The 22,532-nt window shown below is 41.0% G+C and overlaps 1 protein-coding gene across 2 annotated transcripts in view; it reads right to left on the bottom strand.

The window, feature by feature from the left end:
- SEC14L5 (SEC14 like lipid binding 5) overlaps positions 1 to 20,871 on the bottom strand; it is an 85,658-nt gene extending 64,787 nt beyond the window's left edge. The window contains exons 1-2 of one of the 2 annotated variants that reach the window (XM_072608219.1): positions 20,621 to 20,871; positions 19,224 to 19,299 (exon numbers count right to left, since the gene is read on the bottom strand). In XM_072608219.1, the coding sequence (XP_072464320.1) occupies positions 19,224 to 19,286 (63 nt within the window). In that variant the 5' untranslated portion in view covers positions 19,287 to 19,299; positions 20,621 to 20,871. The remainder of the gene's footprint in view (positions 1 to 19,223; positions 19,300 to 20,620) is intronic. The other variant, XM_072608210.1, reaches the window with a different exon arrangement.
- Between the last annotated feature and the right edge of the window lie 1,661 nt (positions 20,872 to 22,532).

Genomic DNA, 22,532 nt, shown 5'->3' with positions numbered 1-22,532 from the left:
AAACATTTATAAAGTGCCCACAAGCAACATGCCAGGCTGGGCACTGAGTGACAACTCACAATTAGAGACATTCATTTTCAGACGTGGTAAATGTGTTGATTTTCTTTCCTTCCCTGAATTTACTTGTTATGAGGGTGAGTTGGAGGGAGAGAGAGAGACACACACAGAGACAGAGGGGGAGACAGAGAGTGAGACAGAGAGACAGACAGAAAACAGAGACAAAGAGACAGAGAAAGAGACAGAGAGAAACAGAGAGCAGAGAGATACAGAGAAACAGACACAGACGGAGAGAGGGAGAGAGAGAGAGAAATGAAGAGGGAAGGGAAGAAAAGGGAACGGAAGGGAAAGGAAGGGAAGGAAAGAAGGAAGGAAGGAAGGAAGGAAGGAAGGAAGGAAGGAAGGAAGGAAGGAAGGAAGGAAGGAAGGAAGGAAGAAGGGAGAGAGGGAAGTCAGGGACCAAAGATGAGGAGAGAGGGAGGAAAGAGAAAATCCCTCTTCCCACCTCACTAGAAGTTTGAGGAACAGTTTGAAGAGTTGCTAGAGCATTCAAAAGACGGGAGAAAGTAAGCTGTTTGTCTTCACTTTCTCTTATAGCCTCTACTGAATGAGCAGGCCTTCCAGGCTCAGTAGACAGACATCCTCCATGTGGCCCCTAACTTGGTCACAAAATTCACTAAGGAGTAACTGGGGCATCCCAAATCTCATGCCCTTCAACAAGAAGCCAGAGCACATGATCATTCCAGAGAAAGATGTCAGAGATGGGGGGGAAGACCTTCTCTGATAACTCCTCTTACAGGCAGTGGACTAGCTAGCCTCTGAGGTCTCTTCCAACCCTGAAATCCTGTGATTCTATAACCTAAAGAGGAGAGACCCAGACAAAATGTCCTATGAAAATCTGAGGAGAGACAGTACACTTTCAACCAAGGGGTCAAGAGAGATATCAGAGAAAGCTTCACAGAGGTACTGGTAGCTGATCTGAGTCTGAAAAAAAGAAAACGATCAACGAAAAGAACTGGATGAGGAAGGAATGCCCCTATTCTCTGTGCACAGTGCCTGGCTCATAGTAGGCACATAGTGATTGAGTGGCTGGCCTGCCCAAGTTTTAAACACAAGACATAAACCTATTCATGCTGTCTAAATACTGGCGGGCAACAGCTCAGTCAGGAGCTGTCCGATGCCTGCCTGCAGGGCTAGAAGGCAGCTCACTCTGGGTATTTGGTTACAGTCTCTCCTGCTATACAATCTAAGAGGGATACATGAGCCTCTCCCAGCACTCCAGAAAGGGATCTGGCACAGACACCAAACCAAGTCACAACAGGGTTGGAAGAGCCAGTGTAAGGGCAGCAACACAAGCATGCTTCCACGTGAGATCATCCTCTGCAGTGATATATTAGAGTTTCTTTTTTTTTCACTTGTTCCCCAGGTAGTCACAGAATAATGAAAGGGCTGAAAGGGACCTCAGAGAGAATAACATATACACTCAATTAGGTATCTTAACCTACAGGAAACTAAGGAGGAAGGGGATAAGAGGGGGATGATAGAAGGGAGGGCAGATTGGGGAAGGGGGTAGTTGGAAGCAAACACTTTTGACAAGGTCAAAGTTGAAAACAGAATAAGTCGGGGTGGGATAGGATGGAGGGAGATATAGTTAATCTTTTACAACATGACTACCATGGAAGTGTTTTGCATAGCTGCACATGTATGGCTTGTATCAAATTGCTTGCCTTCTCAATTAGGGTGGGTGGGGAAGGAAGAAAGGAGAGAATTTGGAACTCAAAGTTTTAGAAATGAATGATAATTGTTTTCACATGCAACTGGGAAATAAGATATATAGGCAATGGGATATAGAAATCTATCTTGCCCTACAAGAAAGTAAGGGGAAAGGAGATAAAAGGTGGGGGAGGGGTGATAAAAAGGAGGAAAGAAGGGGAAAGAGATAATCAGAATGCATGCCATATGGGGAGGGAGGGGAGAGATGGGGAGAAAATCTGGAACTCAAAACCTTGTGGAAGTGAATGTTGAAAACTAAGAAAATAAAGTGGTTAAATAAAAAAATAAATAAAAGGGACCTCTAAGCATATCTAGTTCACTCCCCTGCAACCCCATTTTACAGCAGGGGAAACTGAGACCTAGGGAGGCTGAATGATTTGCTCAAGGTAACACACATAATGATCATGTTATGATACTTCCTATTGACATATTGCCTGCCAAACAATGATCCAAAGATAATCCCCCCCAAAAAAATTTCACATTCATTCATTTCTCTTTACCAAAAATCCCCAGACAAGAAGATACTGTAATTCTGAAAAAAATGCTATCTTTTTATGGGTCTACAAAGTTCAGATACACTGTATTTGCAAAAAGAAAAAAAATCCTTCTTTCACTTTCTGGCTACACAGAACATCACACTGTCAGTGTCTCTGCCTTGACTCTGGAAGCCTTTTGTCCAAATTAAAGGAAGCTTGACTTTAAATCTACACAGCCTCCAGCAATAAATGGTTAAAGAATACCAAAATAATGCTGATTCTGGCCCTCTCCAGTTCAAAGATGTGTTACTGACATCAGGTTTGAGACTAAGGTCACATCAGACCTAAGGTGTCTCATAATTCAGAAAGCATTTTGAGATAGCTTATCAGGGGTGGGGAACATGTGGCCCTCTAGGTCCTCAAAAGCAGCTCTTTGACTGAATCTGTTTGGATTGGGCCACACTTGAGGCCCTAAAGGGCCATACGTGGCCTTGAGGCTGCAGGTTCCAGATGTAAGGGAAGCTCTACTCAAAAGTATTCTTGAGATCCCTCAGAAAGATATCCTGAATCTCAATTCCCATGTGTGTCAGGTAACTGTAGAAGATACATGATAGACGGATAGATAGATAGACACATATATGTATCTTTGCATGTATATGTATATATGAGTATACATATATACATATTATATATGAGTATACATATATACATACGTATCCAGTCATTATCACAAGTACAGTCATCACCTCTAATGAACTCCAGAGCCTTAATGGCAATCAGCCATCTAGCATTTATATCCCACACACTTGTGCCAACAGCACATATGATCCTTCCAATGCTAAGAATCTTCTTAATGCTAAGAACTTTCTATCAGACTGTTCGTGATAAAACATAAAACCCTAACCCAGGCAAAAGTTCCACACAAAAAAACAGGAGAAAGTTCTAGAGAAAAAGGCTAAAACCAATGGCTCTTTAGGCCCTCATCGCCCTCAATCTGAAACACTGCAGTAACAGTCTCCTGACTAGTTTCTCATTCTCCAGTCTCTCTCTCATTCATCTTCCATACAGCTGCCAAAATGGTATTTTTAGATCAGAGGTCTTCTTGTGATGCTCCAGAATCTCCCAATTATTTCCACGATAAAATACAAACTCCTGTTTGGCATTTAAAGCCTTTCCCTGACCTGGCTTTGACCTGTCTTTGCAGGGTAGTTTCATATTACTTCCCACCTCATTCAACTATATGTTCCAGTAGGAGTGATATTGCTTCTTCCTGTGCTGAGCATGCCAATCCTAGTCTCTGGGAATTTTCACAGGCCAGTTCTTATGCCTGGAATGCACTCCCTCCTCCCTTCTGCCTCCCGGAATCCCAAACTCAAGTTACAGGTCTTTCAAGGTGACTCTCCTGATCTCCTGCTCCTCTCACCCCCTCCCCAGAATGGCTTTGTATGTATTTGGTATTTACTTCTATGTCTTCATGTTCTTTACCCTTAGTAGAATGTAATGTCCTCAAGGCATAGGATGTTTCATATTCTCTCTCTCTCTCTCTCTCTCTCTCTCTCTCTCTCTCTCTCTCTCTCTCTCTCTCTCTCTCTCTCTCCCTCCCTCCCTCCCTCCCTCCAGCATGTAGCACAATGCCTGGCTCATATTAATGCTTAATAAATGCTTGTTGAATTGAATTAAATTCCTAATCAATCAGTAAACCTTTATTAAGCACCTACTATGTGCCAGTAACTGTGCTAAGTGCAGGGAATACCAAAAAAAAAAAAAAAAGACATAAAAGTCCCTCCCCTCAAGGAGATTACAATTTATTCTTGTAGAAGAAAGAAAATTTCTCACACAAATACAATGAAAAAATGTGGCTAAAAATCAACCCACAAGTATCAGTAAAGAGCACACAAGGGTAGCTTCTTAATTCCTCCAAAAAAAGAGGGATTGAAAATTTGCCTCATTTTAAATCCAGTCCTTCATACCTTTCCCTCTCAAATAAGACCTGACTTAACAGGCACCCTAATTCCCAAATGGCTGAAGAGGCTTGATATTCAGGCAGAAGCCAGACTGTAATACACAAGAGACAAAACCAGAATGATCATGGCAACCAATTTTACTCAGACTCTGCTGCAGAATGGACAGAAGTCCAAATATAAAAAGCATGGATCGAGGATCACAGATTTAGGACTGGGATTATTGTGACTACCTAGTCCAATACCTCTCCCCACCCCCAATTTTATAGATGAAGAAACAGAGAGGAAGTAACTTGTCCAACAACACACAAGTAGTAAGTAGTAGGGCTGGAATTCAATCCCACATCCTCTGACTCCAAATCCCGTCTTCTTTTCACTATACCTACACAGATAATCCCTGTCAGTCAGTAATACAGTAGTTACTAGTCAGGTTACAGAGAAATGAAATCTGAACCATAGCCTAAGAGGTAACAGAAAGTGAGAGAATAGAGAGCAATTCTGAGTACCATCTAATCAACAGCAGATAACTCTAGATCTACCTCATCCCAGTGATGTCATGAGATTATTTCCAAGTAAATCTAGAGTGCAAAGATAACTAACATTCACCAGAAATTTTCTGCCTATGCTTTGTCCATGACTAAAGCTGACAATATCTCTAAGACTGTTCTGTAGAAAGAACTAAAATATAGGACTGATCTCAGAGACAATGTAGTCCAACCTTCTTGTTTTACAGATGAGGAAATTTAAGCCCATTAAGGTTAAGTGATTTGCCCGAGGTCACTCAGACAAGGGGAAGAGAAAGGATTTGAACCCAGGTGATCTGACTCCAAATCTATCACTCTCTTCCCTACACCACAGCCACAGATGAAAATCACAGTTGGTATACAAGCTGTAAAGACCAAAGTGCTTGGGAAAATGAAGTTTAAATTCACAGAATTTACTAACTATCATGGAACAAAAATGCTGAGAAACAGCTTCCCTATTTTTAACTGGCTTCACTTCCCACACTGAAAATAGGGTGGAGGGGTTAGCAGTGGTTCACCTATTATTCATTCATATTCTGAATCCTGACCACAGCAGCCTTCTCACAATAAATCACATATTCCCTTGTGCTCAGGAAGCCTATGTACTCTATCCTCTCCTCTTTGGGACATTCCAATAGAACTGTCTGGCAGCCCTGGTATTAGCAGAATGTGTCAACCAAAGTGCTGCCTAGCCTCCATGTGTCTGAATACAGAAACTCTGCTGTTAAGTTTCACCCACTCTCATGGAGTAGGGGGAGGAATTTCTCTCTTCTCCAAATACAAAGAGTGAAAGTAGTGCCAGAGAAAGGCAATGATCAGCTGTCATTCCCTGGTGGTCTCAGAGTCCAAGATGAGATGGGCAAGGAAAGAAGCCAGGGCCTTGTGACATTTTACATGGCACATAATGAGCACAATCAAAGAGTACTGACCATGCCTTTCCATTTCCCAATAAGAACAAAAACTTATGGTGACTGCGCTAAAATTCAGACATATGTGACATCTACGTGGATTTTTATGGTTTGCAAAGTGCTGTATATATATTATCTCCCACAACAATCCTATGAAATAAGTACTATGGGTGTAATGATTTTTCAGATGAGGAAACTGAGGCTTGGATGTTCACAGACATATAGCTAGTAAATGGCAAAATCCAGATTCAAATCCAGGGCTGGATTAACTTCAAGGCTAGTTTTCAATTATTTCGTTCTTTGTGAGTTCAGCACCTGACTACAGCTCCTACTCCCCAAATCAAAAACAATCCAGGACATAAAAACAGGTTTAATATATTGCTTCCTTCAATCTGTTGGTGACTGAATTTCATGAACCACTGCGCTAATAGGGTGAAATTAGAGAGCTAATGACAACAACCACCATGCCTATCTCTTTACTAAAAGTCTACCAAATAAGAATGATTCCAAATGTACATCTTTTTGTCACTACTCTTTTAACCAGAGATCTCACCCCTAGGCATATACCCAAGGAAATAGAAAATGGAAAAAAAAAAAGTTTCCATTTTTTATAGCAATATATTTTAGAGTACATTGGAATTGGACGGAAACAGCGAAAATGTCCAAGTTGTTGTACATGATGCCTTGTTACTTTGCTGTAAGACAGGATGAATATGAAGAATACAGAGAAACATGCAAAGATGTCAATGAACTGATACAATGAAGCAAGCAGAAATACAGTGACTTTTGTCGCATCATTTTGGTTGTGCCTGATTCCTCGTGACCCCATTTGAGGTTTTCTTGGCAAAGATACTAGAATCGTTTGCCATTTCCTTCCCCAGCTCATTTTACAGATGAGAAACTGAGACAAACAGGGTTAAGTGACTTGCCCACGTCAAACATTTAGTAAGTGTCCAAGGTCACATTTGAACTCAGGAAGATGAGTTTTCCTGACTCCAAGTCTGGCGTTCTTCGATGTAAATGGAAAGTACAACTGGCAACAACAATGGATATGGAAACTAAATGCAGGGTCATAACCAAATCTGGCCCCAAAGAAAAGATGTGAGAATATATCACTCTCTGTATATAATATTAGACTTGGTTAATTTTGCTGAATGAACTGGCTTTTTCTTTCTTTATATTAAGGGGTGCTCTCTGGGTGACAGAGAAGATAGGAATATACTGAGAAATAGGGATATACTGGGATTATTGAGGGGGATGTCGGAAATGAAGCTGAGGCAGAAACAAAAAGTATCCATTTTTTAAATGTAATGCACATTTTTGTATATATCCTTTGTCTGCTGTCCCTTACTACTCACATGCTATATTTTGTAGTTAATGTGCCTGGATCAAAATATTCCTTTTTGTGGAACCAGAGGTGTGCTGGTAAATCTTTAACATCAGCTTTTCCGAAAATAAAAAGTGTACATATGATAGTCCTATAAATTTAATCTGAATTTTCTCCATTCCTTTTTAAAGCTTAATTGATAAAACAATAAATGAAATCCTGATCTATAGCATTTGCTGATTTCCAACATGTAAATGCTCACACTGAAAACTGAACAATCAGATAAGCAGGGGGTAGGGTGAGAGGAGAGGGAAACAGGAGGTTGACTCCAGCAAACCTGGGTGGAACAAACTTATATCCCCTCATACAGTTTTGCGTTTAAGAATAATTCCTTCTGCTTCCCCCTACCCTCATGAAAAGACTACTCCTTAGAAAAATCTGTTTCCCCATTTTCTTTCTCAACAAGCTCTTTCAGTTTGCTGAACCAGAGATCATCTGAAAATCACAGTACTCTTTGGTCCCCAGGGGATGTGTGGGCAGCAGCTTTTCTTACAAGCTGCTTCTGTCAATCTATTCCCTCTCCCTTACAGAAGGTTGGAGCATGGGGGTAGCTTGCACTCCAACTGTAAAAACAAGTCCTCACAGTATTCACTCAAGAAAGATGCTCTGCCCAGACACTGATCTAATCATTTCAATTGCTCCACACAGACTTCTCTAAGATTGAAAAGTTTGGTTTTCTGAATACTTGAAAGGCAGTTGTGTGCTGGAGGGAGAAGGAAAATTCCTTGGAGAAGTTGGTATCCACAGTAATACTGGTTATGGCTTGAGAGTTTGCAGCTGCCTTTTTCCCAGTCTGAAACAACACAGCATTTATGCTCAGGACCAAAATCCTAGGCGCAATAGTACTAGGCCCCATATAGGTGCTCACTACTTGGAGGTTTCTGACTGTAGCCCAAGAAATAACAGGCACTCAGTTTTCTTCACACAGGAATATTAATGTTAAAACCGAAACAAAACAAAATACCTTGCACTAATCAAGTACAAGAGGTGGATGCTTTGAATGGCAGAAATCTAAAGGAAAACAGGCTGAGTGTGGAATCAGTGAAATTCTACTTCCCCCAGCAAAACATAATCTCCTCAGGAGAAGGAAATGTCTCGGTATCCCCAGCATTGTACACAATGCCAAGTAGATTTAATTGGTGAAGGGAATTAAGGATCCTTTAATCTTAGGCCATTATGCTTCTCTTGAGCACCTTTTTAATAGCTAATGGGAAAAATACTGACCTTAGATAAGAATATATCTATATATTATAAGAATACATATATAAGAATGGACAGCTACATGGTGCAGTGGATACAGTGCCAGACTTAAAGTCAGAAAGTCATGTTTGACTTTCATCACCCCATTTGGGGGGTTTTCCTGGCAAATACTGGTTTGCCATTTCCTTCTCCAGCTCCAGAGGAACTGAGGCAAACAGTTAAGTGACTCACCCAGGATCACACAGCTAGTAAAGTGTGTGAGGTAAGATTTGAACTCAGGTTTCTGACTCCAGGCCCAGCACTCAATCCACTGTACCACTGAGATCTAAGTTCAAATAAGAACTCAGGCACTAGCTATATAACCCTGGGGAAATCACTTAACTTCTGTTCACCTCAAGTTTTTCATTTGTAAAATAACGGTGATAATAGCAACTACTGCCGAGGGAACTCTGTGAGGATAGAATGAGATATTTGTAGGCTGCTTTCCAAACCATAAAGGGCTATACAAATGTTATTAAATGCTAGCTATTTTAAGGGGAAAGTGATGAGACTTTGGAGAGAGAAAGGGAAGTATTCAATCCTGGAAAGATTACACAGGGGTATGTATTTCCTTGTTAATTCTAACTTTTTTCCTTTTTCCAAAGAAGCTTTTTAATTTTCTTTTTAACTATAATGAACATTTCTTTATACAAAAAGAACAGAAAATGAATATTGCACATGATATTCAGAATCTCTATTACTTGCTTGATTTCTTAAAGTATATATTAAATTTAACATGATAATTTCAACAGTGCTATTTGCTGTGTTCTCTTCTGAACTTTCTTCTTTTTAAATGTTTCACTGTTCTTTTCTTCCATTTTTCTGTTATTATCATTATTACTACTACCATGGACCCCCATAATTCTTCCACACACACCAAATAAAAATAAATAAGTCTTCCCTTGTAACAAATAAGTTTAATCAAGCGAAACAATTCTACATATTGCCCAAATCTAAAAATGTCTATCTCATTCTCCACCTCTAGTCCATTACCTCTCTGCCAAGAAGTGAAACGAATGATTCCTCATCAGTCTTTTGAAGTCATGATTGATCATTTCATTGATAAGAGTTTTTAAGTCTTTTCACAATTATGTCATATAATTTCAACTGGGCACTCACTATGGCAAGGCAATCCTTTCACACATCCCTAATTGATTTGCTAACTCACAGAGGCTTTCCCAAATCTATTCATCTCTCCTCAAGCCTCCCATGATTCCTCCTGCCTTATTCTCTCAGCTGAGAACTTTGCTTCCAAAAAACTTTCTCTGAAAAAAGAAAAGAAAAAAACCTGAGACCATTTGTCAAGAGCTCCCTCTTCTCCTCTCCTCCTTATCTCAAATCACCCAAATATTTTCTCCTTCAACTCTGTCTCACATGAAGGAGTGGCCCTTGATCTTGTCAAGGCAAATCCTGCTATGTGACAAGTGGTCCCATTCCATTCCATCTTCGTCAGCAGATCACCCCTCTATCATCCTCATTCTCTACTGATACTCAGTCTCTCCCCATATAATGGCTGTTTCTCTTTTACCTCCAAACATTTCCATGGTTTCTTCATCCTCAAGGAAAAAAACTCACTTGATCCACTGCCTACCCTCCTATATCTCTCTTCCTTGTCATGGCTAAACTATTTTCTACTTTCTTTCTTCTAACTCTTCTCGTTAAGTCTCTAAAATCTCGCTTCCAACCTCATCATTCAACTTAAACTGCTCTCTCTGAACTTGCCAATGACTCCTTTAGTTGCCAGATCTAAAGACCTTTCTCAGTCTTCATCCTTCTTGACCTCTCATAAGCCTTTGGTGTGGTTTATCATCCTCTTCTCCTCAATACGCTTCTCTCTAGGAGGTTTTCATGGTACTTCTCCTCCTACTAGTCAGGCCTCTCCTTCTTAATCTCCTTTGTTGGATATTCATCCAGGTCCCCCAAGGTTGTGTCCTGGGCCTTCTCTAAACCTTCAATGTTATTTCACTTGATAATCCTATCAGCTCCCAGGGTTTCAACTGTCTTCTCCATGAAGATCTATTTGTCCAGCCCTAAGTTCTCCCCTGACCTCTTGGACATCTCAAATTAGAAGTCTCATAAGACATCTTAAACTCAATACATCCAAAACTGAACTCATTATCTTTCCTCCAAATCCTCCCCACTTGTAAACTTCCCCATTGCTGTCCAGGGCATCATCATTCTCCTAGTCAGCCAGTCTCAAAACCCAAGTCATCCTCAATCCCTCATGCTCTCACACATACACACCCCATAGTCAATCAATTGCCAAATCCTGTCAATTCTATTTTAATAATATCTCTTACACACGTCCTCTTCTCTCTTCTGACAATGCCACCACCCTGGTACGGGCCTTTGTCACCTTGCAACCTTATTACAATAGCCTCCATGGTGCAGCTAAGTGGTACATGGTGCACAGAGTTCCAGCCTGGAGTTAGGAAGACTCAGCTTCCTAAGTTCAAATCTAGCCTCAGACATTTAGTAGCTATGTGACCCTGGGCAAGTCACTTAACCCTGTTTGACTCAGTTTCCTCAAAAGTAAAATGAGCTGCAGAAGAAAATGGCAAACCACTCCTCTTTACCAAGAAAACCACAAATGGGGTCATGAAGAGTCAGACATGACTGAAAATGGCTCAATGTCAACAATGACCTCTCTGTTTCAAGTCACTCCTCACTCCTTTCCATCTGCCACTCAGTTACCAAAGTGAGCTTTCTAAAGTACAGGTCCTTCCACATCACTCTCCTGTTCAATAAATCCCATTGGCTCCCGAATACCTCTAGCATCAAATATAAAATCCTCTTTTTGGCTTTAGAAGTCTTTTATAAACTAGCCCCTTCCTACCTTTCCAGTCTTCTTACATCTTAAATATAGTCTGTTCTGATCCTGGTTTCCTTGCTTTTCCTCACAGAAGACACTCCATCTTCTGAATCTGCATTTTCTGCATTTTCACTGGCTGGGCTCCAAACCTAGAATTCTCTCCCTCCTCCCTCCCTTCTCCCCAGCCTGGCTCCCTTCAAGTCTTAGCTAAAATCCCACCTTCTACAATTAGTCTTTCTCAGTCTGCCTTAATTCTATCACCTTCCCTCTGAGATTATCTCCAATTTTTCCTGTTCTTATCTTGTACATAGTTGTTTTCACACTGTCTTATCAGATATGTAAGGTCCTTGAGGGCAGGAATAATTTTTGTCCTTTATTTGTATCATAGTAAGTATTTAACAAATGCTTCTTGACTTGGTTTTACAGTGCTGGAGTCATTATATAACCTGTTCTCCTGGCTCTGTTCACTTTACCCTGCATCCGTCCATATAGGTCCTCCCAGGTTTTTATGAATATGTCTCTTTCATCATTTTTTCTAGCTCAACATTATTCCATTCTGTCCATACACCATAATTTGTTCAGCCATTTCTCAAATGATGGGAACCCCCTTAGTTTCCATTTTTTGCTGCAACAAAAAGGGTTGCTGTAAATATTTTTATACATCTGGGTCATTTCCCTTTCTCATCGATCTCTTTGGAGTATATGCCAAGTATGTTATCTCTGCGTCAAAGGGTATGCACAATTTATTGACTTTGGGGATAGAATTCCAAACTGATTTCCAAAAATGTTGGGTCAATTCACTGCTCCAATTCTGCCTGTCCTTCCACAGTATATTCCATAAAATATCAATGATTGGTTATGAACAGGGGTTGGAGAAACTTTGGAAGGATGAAGAATATTTTTCCATACTAAATACAATTTTAAAAGTTTTCCTTTGAATCCTCAGCTAATGCTTAAAAAAAAAAGTCAACAGTAAGCTTGCTACTCTAACATCTAACACTAACTGGAGAAAAGTGTTTAATTTAGAACCCTGAAAGACCTTAAGTGACAACACATTGAACACACAGCATGAAATTTCACATTAGGGGAGTGAAAGAATTATTTTGGTAACAATGGTATTGGGTAAACACACAGGAGACTAGTTTAATGGTTGCACTGATATGACTCAGGACTCCCTTCCTGAAGGGGATTGGTGGACAAAGCAATACTGTACTAGCATACTTGAGAGCATTTTATTTTCCTTCCTCTTTAGGAAAGCATGAACAAGTCAGATCCCTTGAACTAGCACAGTGCCTTGAGAACAGCAAGTGCTCAAAAAAATATTCATTGTTAGGGCCACAATCATTTGGATACTTTTTATAGTTTATAAATGGGATATTCCTTATAAGTATTCAAGCTTCAGTTCACAAACACCAAGAAATAAATTGTAAGTTGTCAACTCAATACCTCACACTTTATATATACCTAACATAAGGCTCTTTAGAAACAACTTTGGTACCCTTAAGTCAAAACTTGTAGGTCTGAATACCATCTGAGTGTGACCTTGGGAAACTCACTTCTCTTCCCAAAGCCTCAGTTTCCTTTTCCGTAAAATGAGGCAGTTGGACTAGATGGCTTCTAGGGCCCTTTCTGGCTCGAATTCTATGACACTATGATCTCAAGTTACGAATGGGAATGCTTTTAAGAAGTATGCAGGACTAAGTCGAGACAAACTATTATAACAAATGAGAAGCACACTTCAGAGGCAGCACAAACTGGATTAACTGAAATGTCCATTCTTAGTCCTGATGAAATTATGGTGAAACAGACTTCTCTTCTCTCTACAAGGGACTCCAGATGTGTCAAGGCGTACATTCTGTTGGGCACCATAATTTTGCCTCTTGGTTTTGCTCAATAGTTTTCTCTATTACAAGGGAAGGCAGTAAACTAAAGGGGAAGATATATTGGACAATGACTGTGATTTTTTTTAAAAGGCATAAATAAAACTTTTTTTCAAATTACATAGGCAATATGATATATTAGCATTCCAATTATTACGTTCTAATATATTCTGCACTAGCAGGCATTTTCAATTTTGAGGACATGCATTTTTGATATTTTACATAAATTATTTTTGAGTGCCTTGCCAATGCTAATTAAGTTTACATTTAACTCACACCGTTATAATTTAATTCACATACATTATCCTATTTGATTTATCACAACCAACCTCTGAGCTAAATAGCTCAGGTTTTATTATCATCATTATATGGAGAGAGAAGTAGAGAAAGAAGTGAAATGACAAGCAAAAAAATGACTGTAAATGCAATGATTTATTTAGGTATTATATCGAGATTCTAGAGCTATACGTATTTCTCTATTGTATTACAAAGAGCTAAAGAATTATAACATTACAAAAGTCAACCCCACCGCACTTCCATTTTGCACATGAGAACACTGAGACCTAGAAAGGTTAAGTTACTTCCTTTCCAAAGCTAAACAGTCTTCTTCTAACATTAAAAGCTAGAGCTACACTGATTGAAGGATGGCTAAACAAATTGTGGTACATTAATGTGGTGGAATTATGAAGAATTCAGAAAAGTGTGGAAAATTTATGAACTAAAACAGAAATGGAGCAGAATCAAATATGTGCATGTACATGCATGTATTTATGTGTGTATGTATATATACATATATACATATACGAGTATGTGTATATGTGTGTGTACACACACACACAAGAGTACACCAACATAAGTGGAAGGGGAAGAAAGCAACTGAATGCTTGACCCTTTAGGCTTGACCCTAAAGAAAAGATAAGACAATGTACTTGCCTCCCTCCTTTGCAGAGGTGGGGGCCTACAGGTATGGAATGTCACTTATACTCAGTTGATGTGTGCATGTTACTTTTAGTGAACTGCTTTTTCCTCTTTCTTTTTTATTCTTTGTTATAAGGGATAGCTACAAGAAGGAACAGATTTAGAAATTAAGATGACATAGAAACCATTAGAATTTTACATTTAGAAAAAACAAAAGTCTGTGTCTCATTCATTTCGCATTTGGAAACGCAAAGCCAAGGGTTTATGGGGGAAATGGTGAGGGGAATAAACATCTGTATAGCACCTACTATGTGTGAGGCACGATGCTAAGCACTTTTACAAATATTATGTCATCTGATCCTCACAACAACCCTGCAAGTTAGGTGCTATTTTTATCCCCATTTTACAGTTGGGGAAACTGAGGCAGCTGTTAAGTGACTTGCTCAAAGTCACAGAGCCAGTAAGTATCTGGGACCAGATTTGAGTCTAAGCACAGCACTCTATCCATTGAACCTCTGGCGCCTATAATCCTCATGTAGACTACATTCCCAGCCCTAGCCAGCCATCTTAGAAATGCATACGTGCCCTTGTTGAAAAAGGTATGTACTTTCTATATATTATGTGAAAAATGGTTATTAGCCTACTATCAATAGTACATGGATCCATAACTATTACTAGAAACACAGCTAAAATTTAACACCCTTAAACTTTTTTTAATATAATGATGTACAAAAGGAATGTGATGTAGTAGAAAAAACCACGGTACTTGGAGTCAGGAGCCACATATTCTAGTGCTAGCTCTACCACTGATTTGTTCAAAGGTCTTGGATTAGTCACTGGATGTCTTCATGCCTCTGTTTCTCCACATGTAAAATAAGGACAATAATATCTAGCCTACTTGCCTCATGGTATGATCTTAAGAAATCAAATGGAATAATACACATACAAGTACACAGTGCTATACAAATACAAAGAAATGTTCATTTTCGTATTAAAAGGATTTCCTCCACTGCCCACAAACTATTACAAGGTCTACTCATTTTTCAGACTCAGATTTATATCCATCATAGGGGTAATTCTATTCTGTGGCATAATGTTGGGTAGCACCTTGAAGCTGATGATGTATGAAGTGCCTATTCTGCACTAGTAAAATAGGAGGTTGTTACTAAAGAATAGGGATGTCAGACCTCCATCAGTGCAAGACTATGTGGGAGGAGGCAACCTTTTCAATGTTAGTTGCTGACTGGAAGAGTAAAAGGGTCAGACCTCAAGGGCTGGTGAGAGAAGAAAAAAGGAAGTGAAGCTTCTTGGTCTAGAAATTATCCCCAGATAGTTTAATAATCATAAAATATCCCAATCCCACACACTCTCATACTGAAGCATATGCAAATCATCTCTATGAGGAAGGAAAAGAATTGTATTTAAAAATATATATTGTACAGGGAACTCATTGGCCAACACAATTTTATTTTTTTAAACACAAACACAAAATGAAAGGGAGACGGGTTTGGCAGAAGAAGAGAGAGAGAAGGAAAGAAGGATAGATAACTTTTTAAAAAACGTATAGACAGAAGAGTGACATGATCCTGTAAGAATGTCAGAAAAATGAAAGCCTAGAAGAACCTATAGTTTATCTTCAATGCTAAGACAACAACAACAAAAAAAGACAAAAGGATGATAAAGGAAAATCTAGAAGCATTATTTGAGCTGGACAGAACAATGAAAATGGATGACAGAAAGAAGGTGGTACTACCACTCCACAACTATTGCTTTGTTTCTCTTTACTAAGAAGAATGAGTTCCAGACTGAGGAAGATGGAACAAATTTTTAACAGGAAGTTTAAGTCCAAGCACCTAGCATCCTGGATGAATTCAAGTCACTGGATCCAGATAAAATACAATCCAAAATATCAACATAACCCAAAACAACCAGGAGAATGTGATATAGGCATAGTATGTCCAGATTTCAGAAAGGTGTATGACAATGTCTTCCTTATTATCCTTATAGAAAAGAAGAGCAAGGATTGCATAGGTGACTGCTCTCAGTGATCTTTAAGAAAAAATGGGGGAGGGAAGGAGATGAGGAGAATGGAAGAGACTCACAAGACAAGTGGGTGTTGTATCCATTTTCAAAATAGGAAATTGTGCTCTTAAAACTATTTGTCAATGAGTTTGACCTTAATTCCTATCAATAATACTAGAATGCATTATTAAAGGAATAGTTTGTGAGCACATGAAAGGGTATTTTAGAGACCACTGAGTTCAAACCTTTCATTTTACAAATGAGAAAACTGAGGCTTTTGTATTGCACCTCTCCCAAAGTCACACAGGTCATAAATAGTCAAAATGATACTCAAATCTAAGTACTCTGCCTCCAAATACTGTCTGACTTTTAGACAGGGGGATGTAGTATAGAGAGTAGGCTCTGATTTTAGAAAGGTCTATAACAGTGCCTTTCTCATTATCACATAGAAAAGACAACAAACAGGTTACAGAGCCACCATTAAGTAAATTCAAACTAGCTGAATGATCAGACCTACAGAGTGGTGACCAATATCAACCTGAAAAGAGGGACAGCATGACACAGTGGCTAGATAGCTAACCTCAGTATCAGGAAGATGAGTTCTATGCCTGCCTCTGACACATTTGGGCAAATCACTTAATCTCACAGAGGCTCTTAAAGTTCTCTAAGAGTGTAGAGTAGTTATAGATGTTATATAGAGCAGTTATGGATATAGTATTTGGGAGAGGGAGTTTTCTCACCTGGAGCTTTCTGTGCCAATGAAATCAGAGGGATGGTTAAAAAAAAATCCCGTTCCACCTTTTTATCAGTGATTTGGATGAAGGCATGATCATATATTTATCTAATTTGCAGATGACTAAAAGCTGAAAGGAGTAACTACTAAATTAAATGAAAAAACTGAGATCCAAAATTAAATAGGTTGGAACAAGAAGCCAAATTGAATAAGATGAAATATACTTCAAGAATCTATGCTTTCATTTGTGTGGTTACTCCTGCACCAATGCAGATAACAACCTCTCAGTGACTTAGGAGACGGTCTAATGAATTGCGGTGGCTAAAAACATTCATCACTCACTGGCCAACCCGGTAATAACTAGGCTAGTCCTCAGAAGACAGACGTAGAGTCTGCCTCTGAATCCATAAGTCAAACACTTCCAGCTTGAGGACCAGACAGAGCTTAGACTTGGATCACCATTTCCCTCTCTGTCATGAAAATGTACCAGAGGAGGACCTGAGGGAAATATGTAAAGGCCTACCCTTGGGTTCAAAAAATCAATTGCATACATACAGGATAGAGAAGCTATTCATGAACCATCCAGGTAAAAAGGATGTGAGGGTTTTAGTGGACCACAAGCCCGATTTAGGGGCAGTTAAGTGGTACAGTGGATGAAGTGCTGGGCGTGGAGTCAGGAAGACATAATTTCAAATCCAGTTACCCAGTCTGGGTAAGTCAATTCATCCCTGCCTCAACTTCTTCAACTATAAAATACAGATCATAATGACACCTACTTCCCACAGTCATGGTGAGGATCAAGTGAGACAATATTTGTAAATGCTTTGCAAACCTTAACATGCTATATGAAACTGGCTATTATTATTACCAGTGCCAGACACATAGCAGGCACTTAATAAATGCTTTTTCCTTCCTTCTTTCCTCAATTTATGTCAGCAGTGTGACACGACAGGCCCCCAAAACTTTATGCAATCTTGGACTTCATTACTAGAGATATAGTGTCCAGAATAAATGAAAAAATAGTCTTACTATATCCCTGATAAGCTCACATTGGGAGTATTATGTTCAGTTTGGGAGGGTGTTACATTTTAGAAAGGACACAGAAGTTGGAAAGCATTCTGAGGCAAATGACTAGAATAGTGAAGAGCCTTAAAACCACATCATACAAGGATCTGCCAAAGGAAATGGGATGTTCAATCCATAGAAAAAAACTGAAAGAGTTCACCATAATTATCTTCAAATATTTGAAGGGCCACCAGGTGGAAAAGGTATTATACTCACTTTGTTTAGTTCCAGAAGGCAAAACTAAGACGTTACATTACACGAAAGCAAATTTTAACCAGACGTAAGAACTTCCTAACAATTAGATCAGTTCAAAAACAGTGTTTTGCCTCAGGACAGAATGAATTTCCTTCTTCTGGAGGTCTTCAAGCAAATGACCATGCTGTAAAGGAGATTTCTATTGGCACTTCTAAGATCCCTTCCAACTCTGAGATTATATGATTTTAAGAAAGGACTGGACCAGAAAATCTTGAAGGTCTCCTTTCGGATCTATAACTCTTAGAATGGCCAAGTTATCATGTCTTTTGAAATTTAAGAGTGACACACTTTCCCCCAAAATCACACAAACACACATGCACATATCAGGATTCTGGTACACTAGATAGGGCAGGGTGGAGAAGAGAAAGGTGATAAGTAGGTTGAAAAATGGTGTCTTGGTGTTTATTCAAAATTATATTCTCTTCCTCCTCCTTCTCCTCTTCCTTTTTCTCCCCCTCTCCATTTTCCTTCTCTCTCATTCCTCTCTCTCTGACTCTCCCTCTCCTTCCTTTCCCCTCCTTTTCCCCTTCTCTTTCTCCCTGTCCTTCTCTTTTTCCCTCGCTCTCTCCCTCCATCTCTCTTTCCCTCTCTCCCTCCTCATGCTTCTTCCCCTCTCTCCTCTCTCACTCCTTCCTTCCCTCTCTCCCCATTCCCCTCTCTTTCATCCTTTCTCCTTTTTTTGTTCCTCTTTCTCTCTTTCATCTTTCTACCCTACCCCTCTCTCCTTCTCTCCACTCTCTCCTCTTCCCTTCTCCCTCCCCCTCCACACACACACACACACACAATAAGAGTATCTCTATACAAAGAGTCAAAAGCTTCTTGTAAATACTCTTGCAATACTGAAAAATACTGGGCAAAAGCTTATAACTCTCATTCAAGTAACAATTCTTAGTGTACCCCACAGCAAAATCACCAGGTATTTGTTTTTAACTCTGTTATTTCCACTTCAAAGACAGGAAAACTGAGGAAAGAGTATTCAATTTATTAAAGATCCCAAAATGATAACCAAGCCTTGGAAACTGAATACGATTGCCCAAATCACCTGACCACCTTGCCTTCACCACAGCCTAGCTCAGGTTCCATTAGGATGCTCAGGGAGGACAAAAAGTCTCAAGGGCAGTTAAGCTTCTTGGTTTAGCTGACAGGGATTTAACAAATATATAAATAATAGATTGCATGCCCAAAGCTGATTTCTAGGATTTCTCTTCCCAGAGAGGGAGTCAGAGATAGTCACCTTTCATCACTTGACCCACACTCACACGTCTTCACTTACCGCCATGACCAGCTCAAAGGGATACTTGTAGACTCGAACTGGAGACTGATATTTCTGGACCATTTTCACCTGGAACCTGCAATCCAAACCACACAGAACTATTTTATTATTTTTTTTATTATTCTTCAATTCAGTTAACTTGTAGCTTCCTAACTTTGAAAAGAGGATATTTCACACTCCAACTACTGTTCAATGATATGAGAACAATAGATACTGCATTCTAGCCACTCAAGTCAAATCAAGAAGCATTTATTAAGGACCCATTACGTGCCAGGCACTGCGCTAAATGCTGGGGATACAAAGATAGGCAAAAAACAATCCCTTCTCTCAAGGACCTCACAGTCTCATGGTGGACACAACACGGAATCAACTATGCACAAAGAAGATACAGACAGGATAAACTGGAGATAATCTTAGAGGGTCACTAGTATTAACGCCTAAGCTTCTTGAAATGCTGTGGCATTTATGGGGATCTGAAGCCCCCAGATAATTGTCCCTTGCTCCCAATCATCAATCCTGACACTGCTCCAAAATGGATGTTCACCCTGAAAGATCAGAACACACATAATACAGTCATTCAAATCCCTTCACACCTATAGGGAGGCAGCAAGGTATACTGCAAAGAACACTGACTCAGGAGTCGGGAAGAGTTCGAGTCCTACCTCTCCTACTTATTACCTTTGTGACTTAGGGCAAGTTACTTCATTTCTTTGGGCCTCAAGGGAAGTAGCTGGACTGAATTTCCAACTCTAAATCTATGATCCTGAGAGGCAGAGGTATGGCAAATAGAAAGCCGGCCTCAGAATGTCTGTGACATGGTGACTACGCTATCGACTAACCTTTAGGTGCCCCATGCCACTCTCTCAAGACTGTAAGTTGCAGAACAATTGCCTATCTACACTGGTGGAAATAGTTTCCTAACTGGGAGCTCCCTGGAACAATGAAATTACAGGTCTGGACCCCACCTTCCCCCCCCAAAAATTCAAACAACCCTCACTCACCTACATATCTAAACAGGAACTACCCCTCCCCTTATTTGCCTGCACCCTCACACTAAGCCAGCGTGCACATACAGCGCTGTTCAAACTCTCATATAAACCCTGCGCGCGCACACGCACACACACACACACACACACACACACGCACACACACACACACACACACACACACACACACACGCACACACACACACACACACACGCACACGCACACACACACACACAAGCCTGTATGCATTTACAACACCCCTCACTGATACTCTCACGTGTCCCTGCACACAAGACGCCCCCAACACCCATCCCCAAGGGATCGCGCGCGCGTGCACAAACGCACACACACACACACACGCACACAGACACACACACGCACGCACGCACACACACGCACACAGCCTCCACCTGTGCTCGATGCTCTGCCCAGGCAGCCGTCCTCCCTGGACAGACCCGAGCCCGGGCTCCTGGACAGCGGCTGCTCTCAGCGGCAGGGAAAGGCTCCAGGCGAAGCAAACTTCCACGGAAGCCAGGTGAGGAGCCTCCGAGCCCCCGATGCTCCCGATCCCACCCACCCGGGCCCGCGGCCGGGCACCGAGCCCAGGGACACGCGGAGCACGCCCGCGGCTCGGCACCGGCTCCTGCTATTTCTAGCAGCGCCTGGCCCGGCCCCAGACAGGCAGAAGGCGCGGAGCCAGGCTGCGCTCCCGGCTGCAGCTGGGACCGCCCTGCCCCGCCCCGTCCCAGCCCCCCAGCCCCCGCCCTCCCTCCGCCTCCGCCCCCGCCCAGCTCTGTCCGCCCATTTAGGGGTACAGGAACACCTGCGCCCTAAACCAAACTCCTGCGGATTGCGAGGGGGTGTCGGGGGCCGGAGGAGGAGGGAATCAGCCCCTGGAGCCAGCCAGGACCGCGTTCCAAACCAGAGCCCCGCCCCTACAGACCCTCCATCTGAGCCACGCCCCCGAGCTCTGGTCCCCGCCCCCGCCCCCCCCCTCCACAAAGCCACGCCCCCCTCTCAGGCTGGCTTCTCCGGCCGGCCTTCGGGGGCGGGGTCTTTGCTCCGCGCTCCGCCCCAGACCTGGGAGCTCGGTGGCCTCGGCCCTTACGGAACGCCTCTTCGTCCCGAACCTCTGGGTTCCACCCGGCTCCCCTCCCTGCACCCCGCCCCGCCCTGCACCTGCCTTCTCACCTGCCTTCTCACCTGCCTGCCGGACCAGGAGGGCCAGCTTCTGAACATTGCGGTGTTAGCACGAGGAGGAAAGTGACAGAAACAGGGCTAACGGAGGGAGGCATCGGAATAAAAACTGTAACAGCAGAGAAAGAACAATGTGAGTGTTTTCAGTAGGGCCATTACCGGGAGCGATAGGAATAGGTATCTTATTAGTAGCAGTAAGAGATTCGTATTGTTATGATCTATCATTTATATGGCGCTCTAAGAATTACAAACCTTTACGAAGGTCTCCTTTTATCCTCACATCAACCCTGGGGGGAAGGTGCTATTATCTCCAATTTACAGATGAGGAAACTGAGGCAGACAAAGGTTAAATGACTTGCCAGGGTCAAATAGCTAGGAAGTATGTGAGACGGGAATTGAACTCAGGACTTTCTGACTCCAAATACAACATTTTGTCCACTTTGATGCCTATTACTGATTAGAAAATATTCATTTACGAAGCACTTTAAGTTAGGGGTTCTTAATATTTTATGTGTCATGGACCCCTTTGGCATTCTCATGAAGAGGATCCCTTCTCAGAATGTTTTCAAATTGTAAAACAAGTTTATTATTATTGTTATTACAAAGGAAACATTTTTCTGAAACCCAATTGTCAAAATATTCTTAAGAAACACAAGTTCGGTGCCCAAATTAAGAATCCTTACTTTAAAGTTTACGAAGTGTTTTCCATCAATTCTACCTCTCTTCTGAAACCTTCTGCAACAATAATAATGCCAAGGGATCTGTCTCTTCTCTGAATTCCAGAATAATAATTCACATTTACATATCACCTTAAAGTTTTCTTTCTCATTTTCATAACAACTCCGTGATGCAGATAATGCAAATATTATTACTCCCATTTTACAGATGAGGAAATTCGAGTCAGAGAGATTAAATGGCATTCTAATTCATATAGTGTCAGTGAGATGATTCAAACCCATATCATTGAATCATAGTCTAAGAATGCTACTTTTTCTGCACACAAATTTCCAGTAGCTTCCATTTACCTCTCAAATAAAGTTTAAATTCTTTTACCTGGAATTTGAAGTCCTCCACAATGTGGCTGGCACCTACCACTCCAGGTAGACTTAGCTACTCTGTCCCCTA

The sequence above is a fragment of the Notamacropus eugenii genome, chromosome 1 (genome assembly GCF_028372415.1).
Source record: "Notamacropus eugenii isolate mMacEug1 chromosome 1, mMacEug1.pri_v2, whole genome shotgun sequence".
Taxonomy (NCBI): Eukaryota; Metazoa; Chordata; class Mammalia; order Diprotodontia; family Macropodidae; genus Notamacropus; species Notamacropus eugenii.
This window is presented reverse-complemented; position numbering and strand designations above follow the sequence as displayed.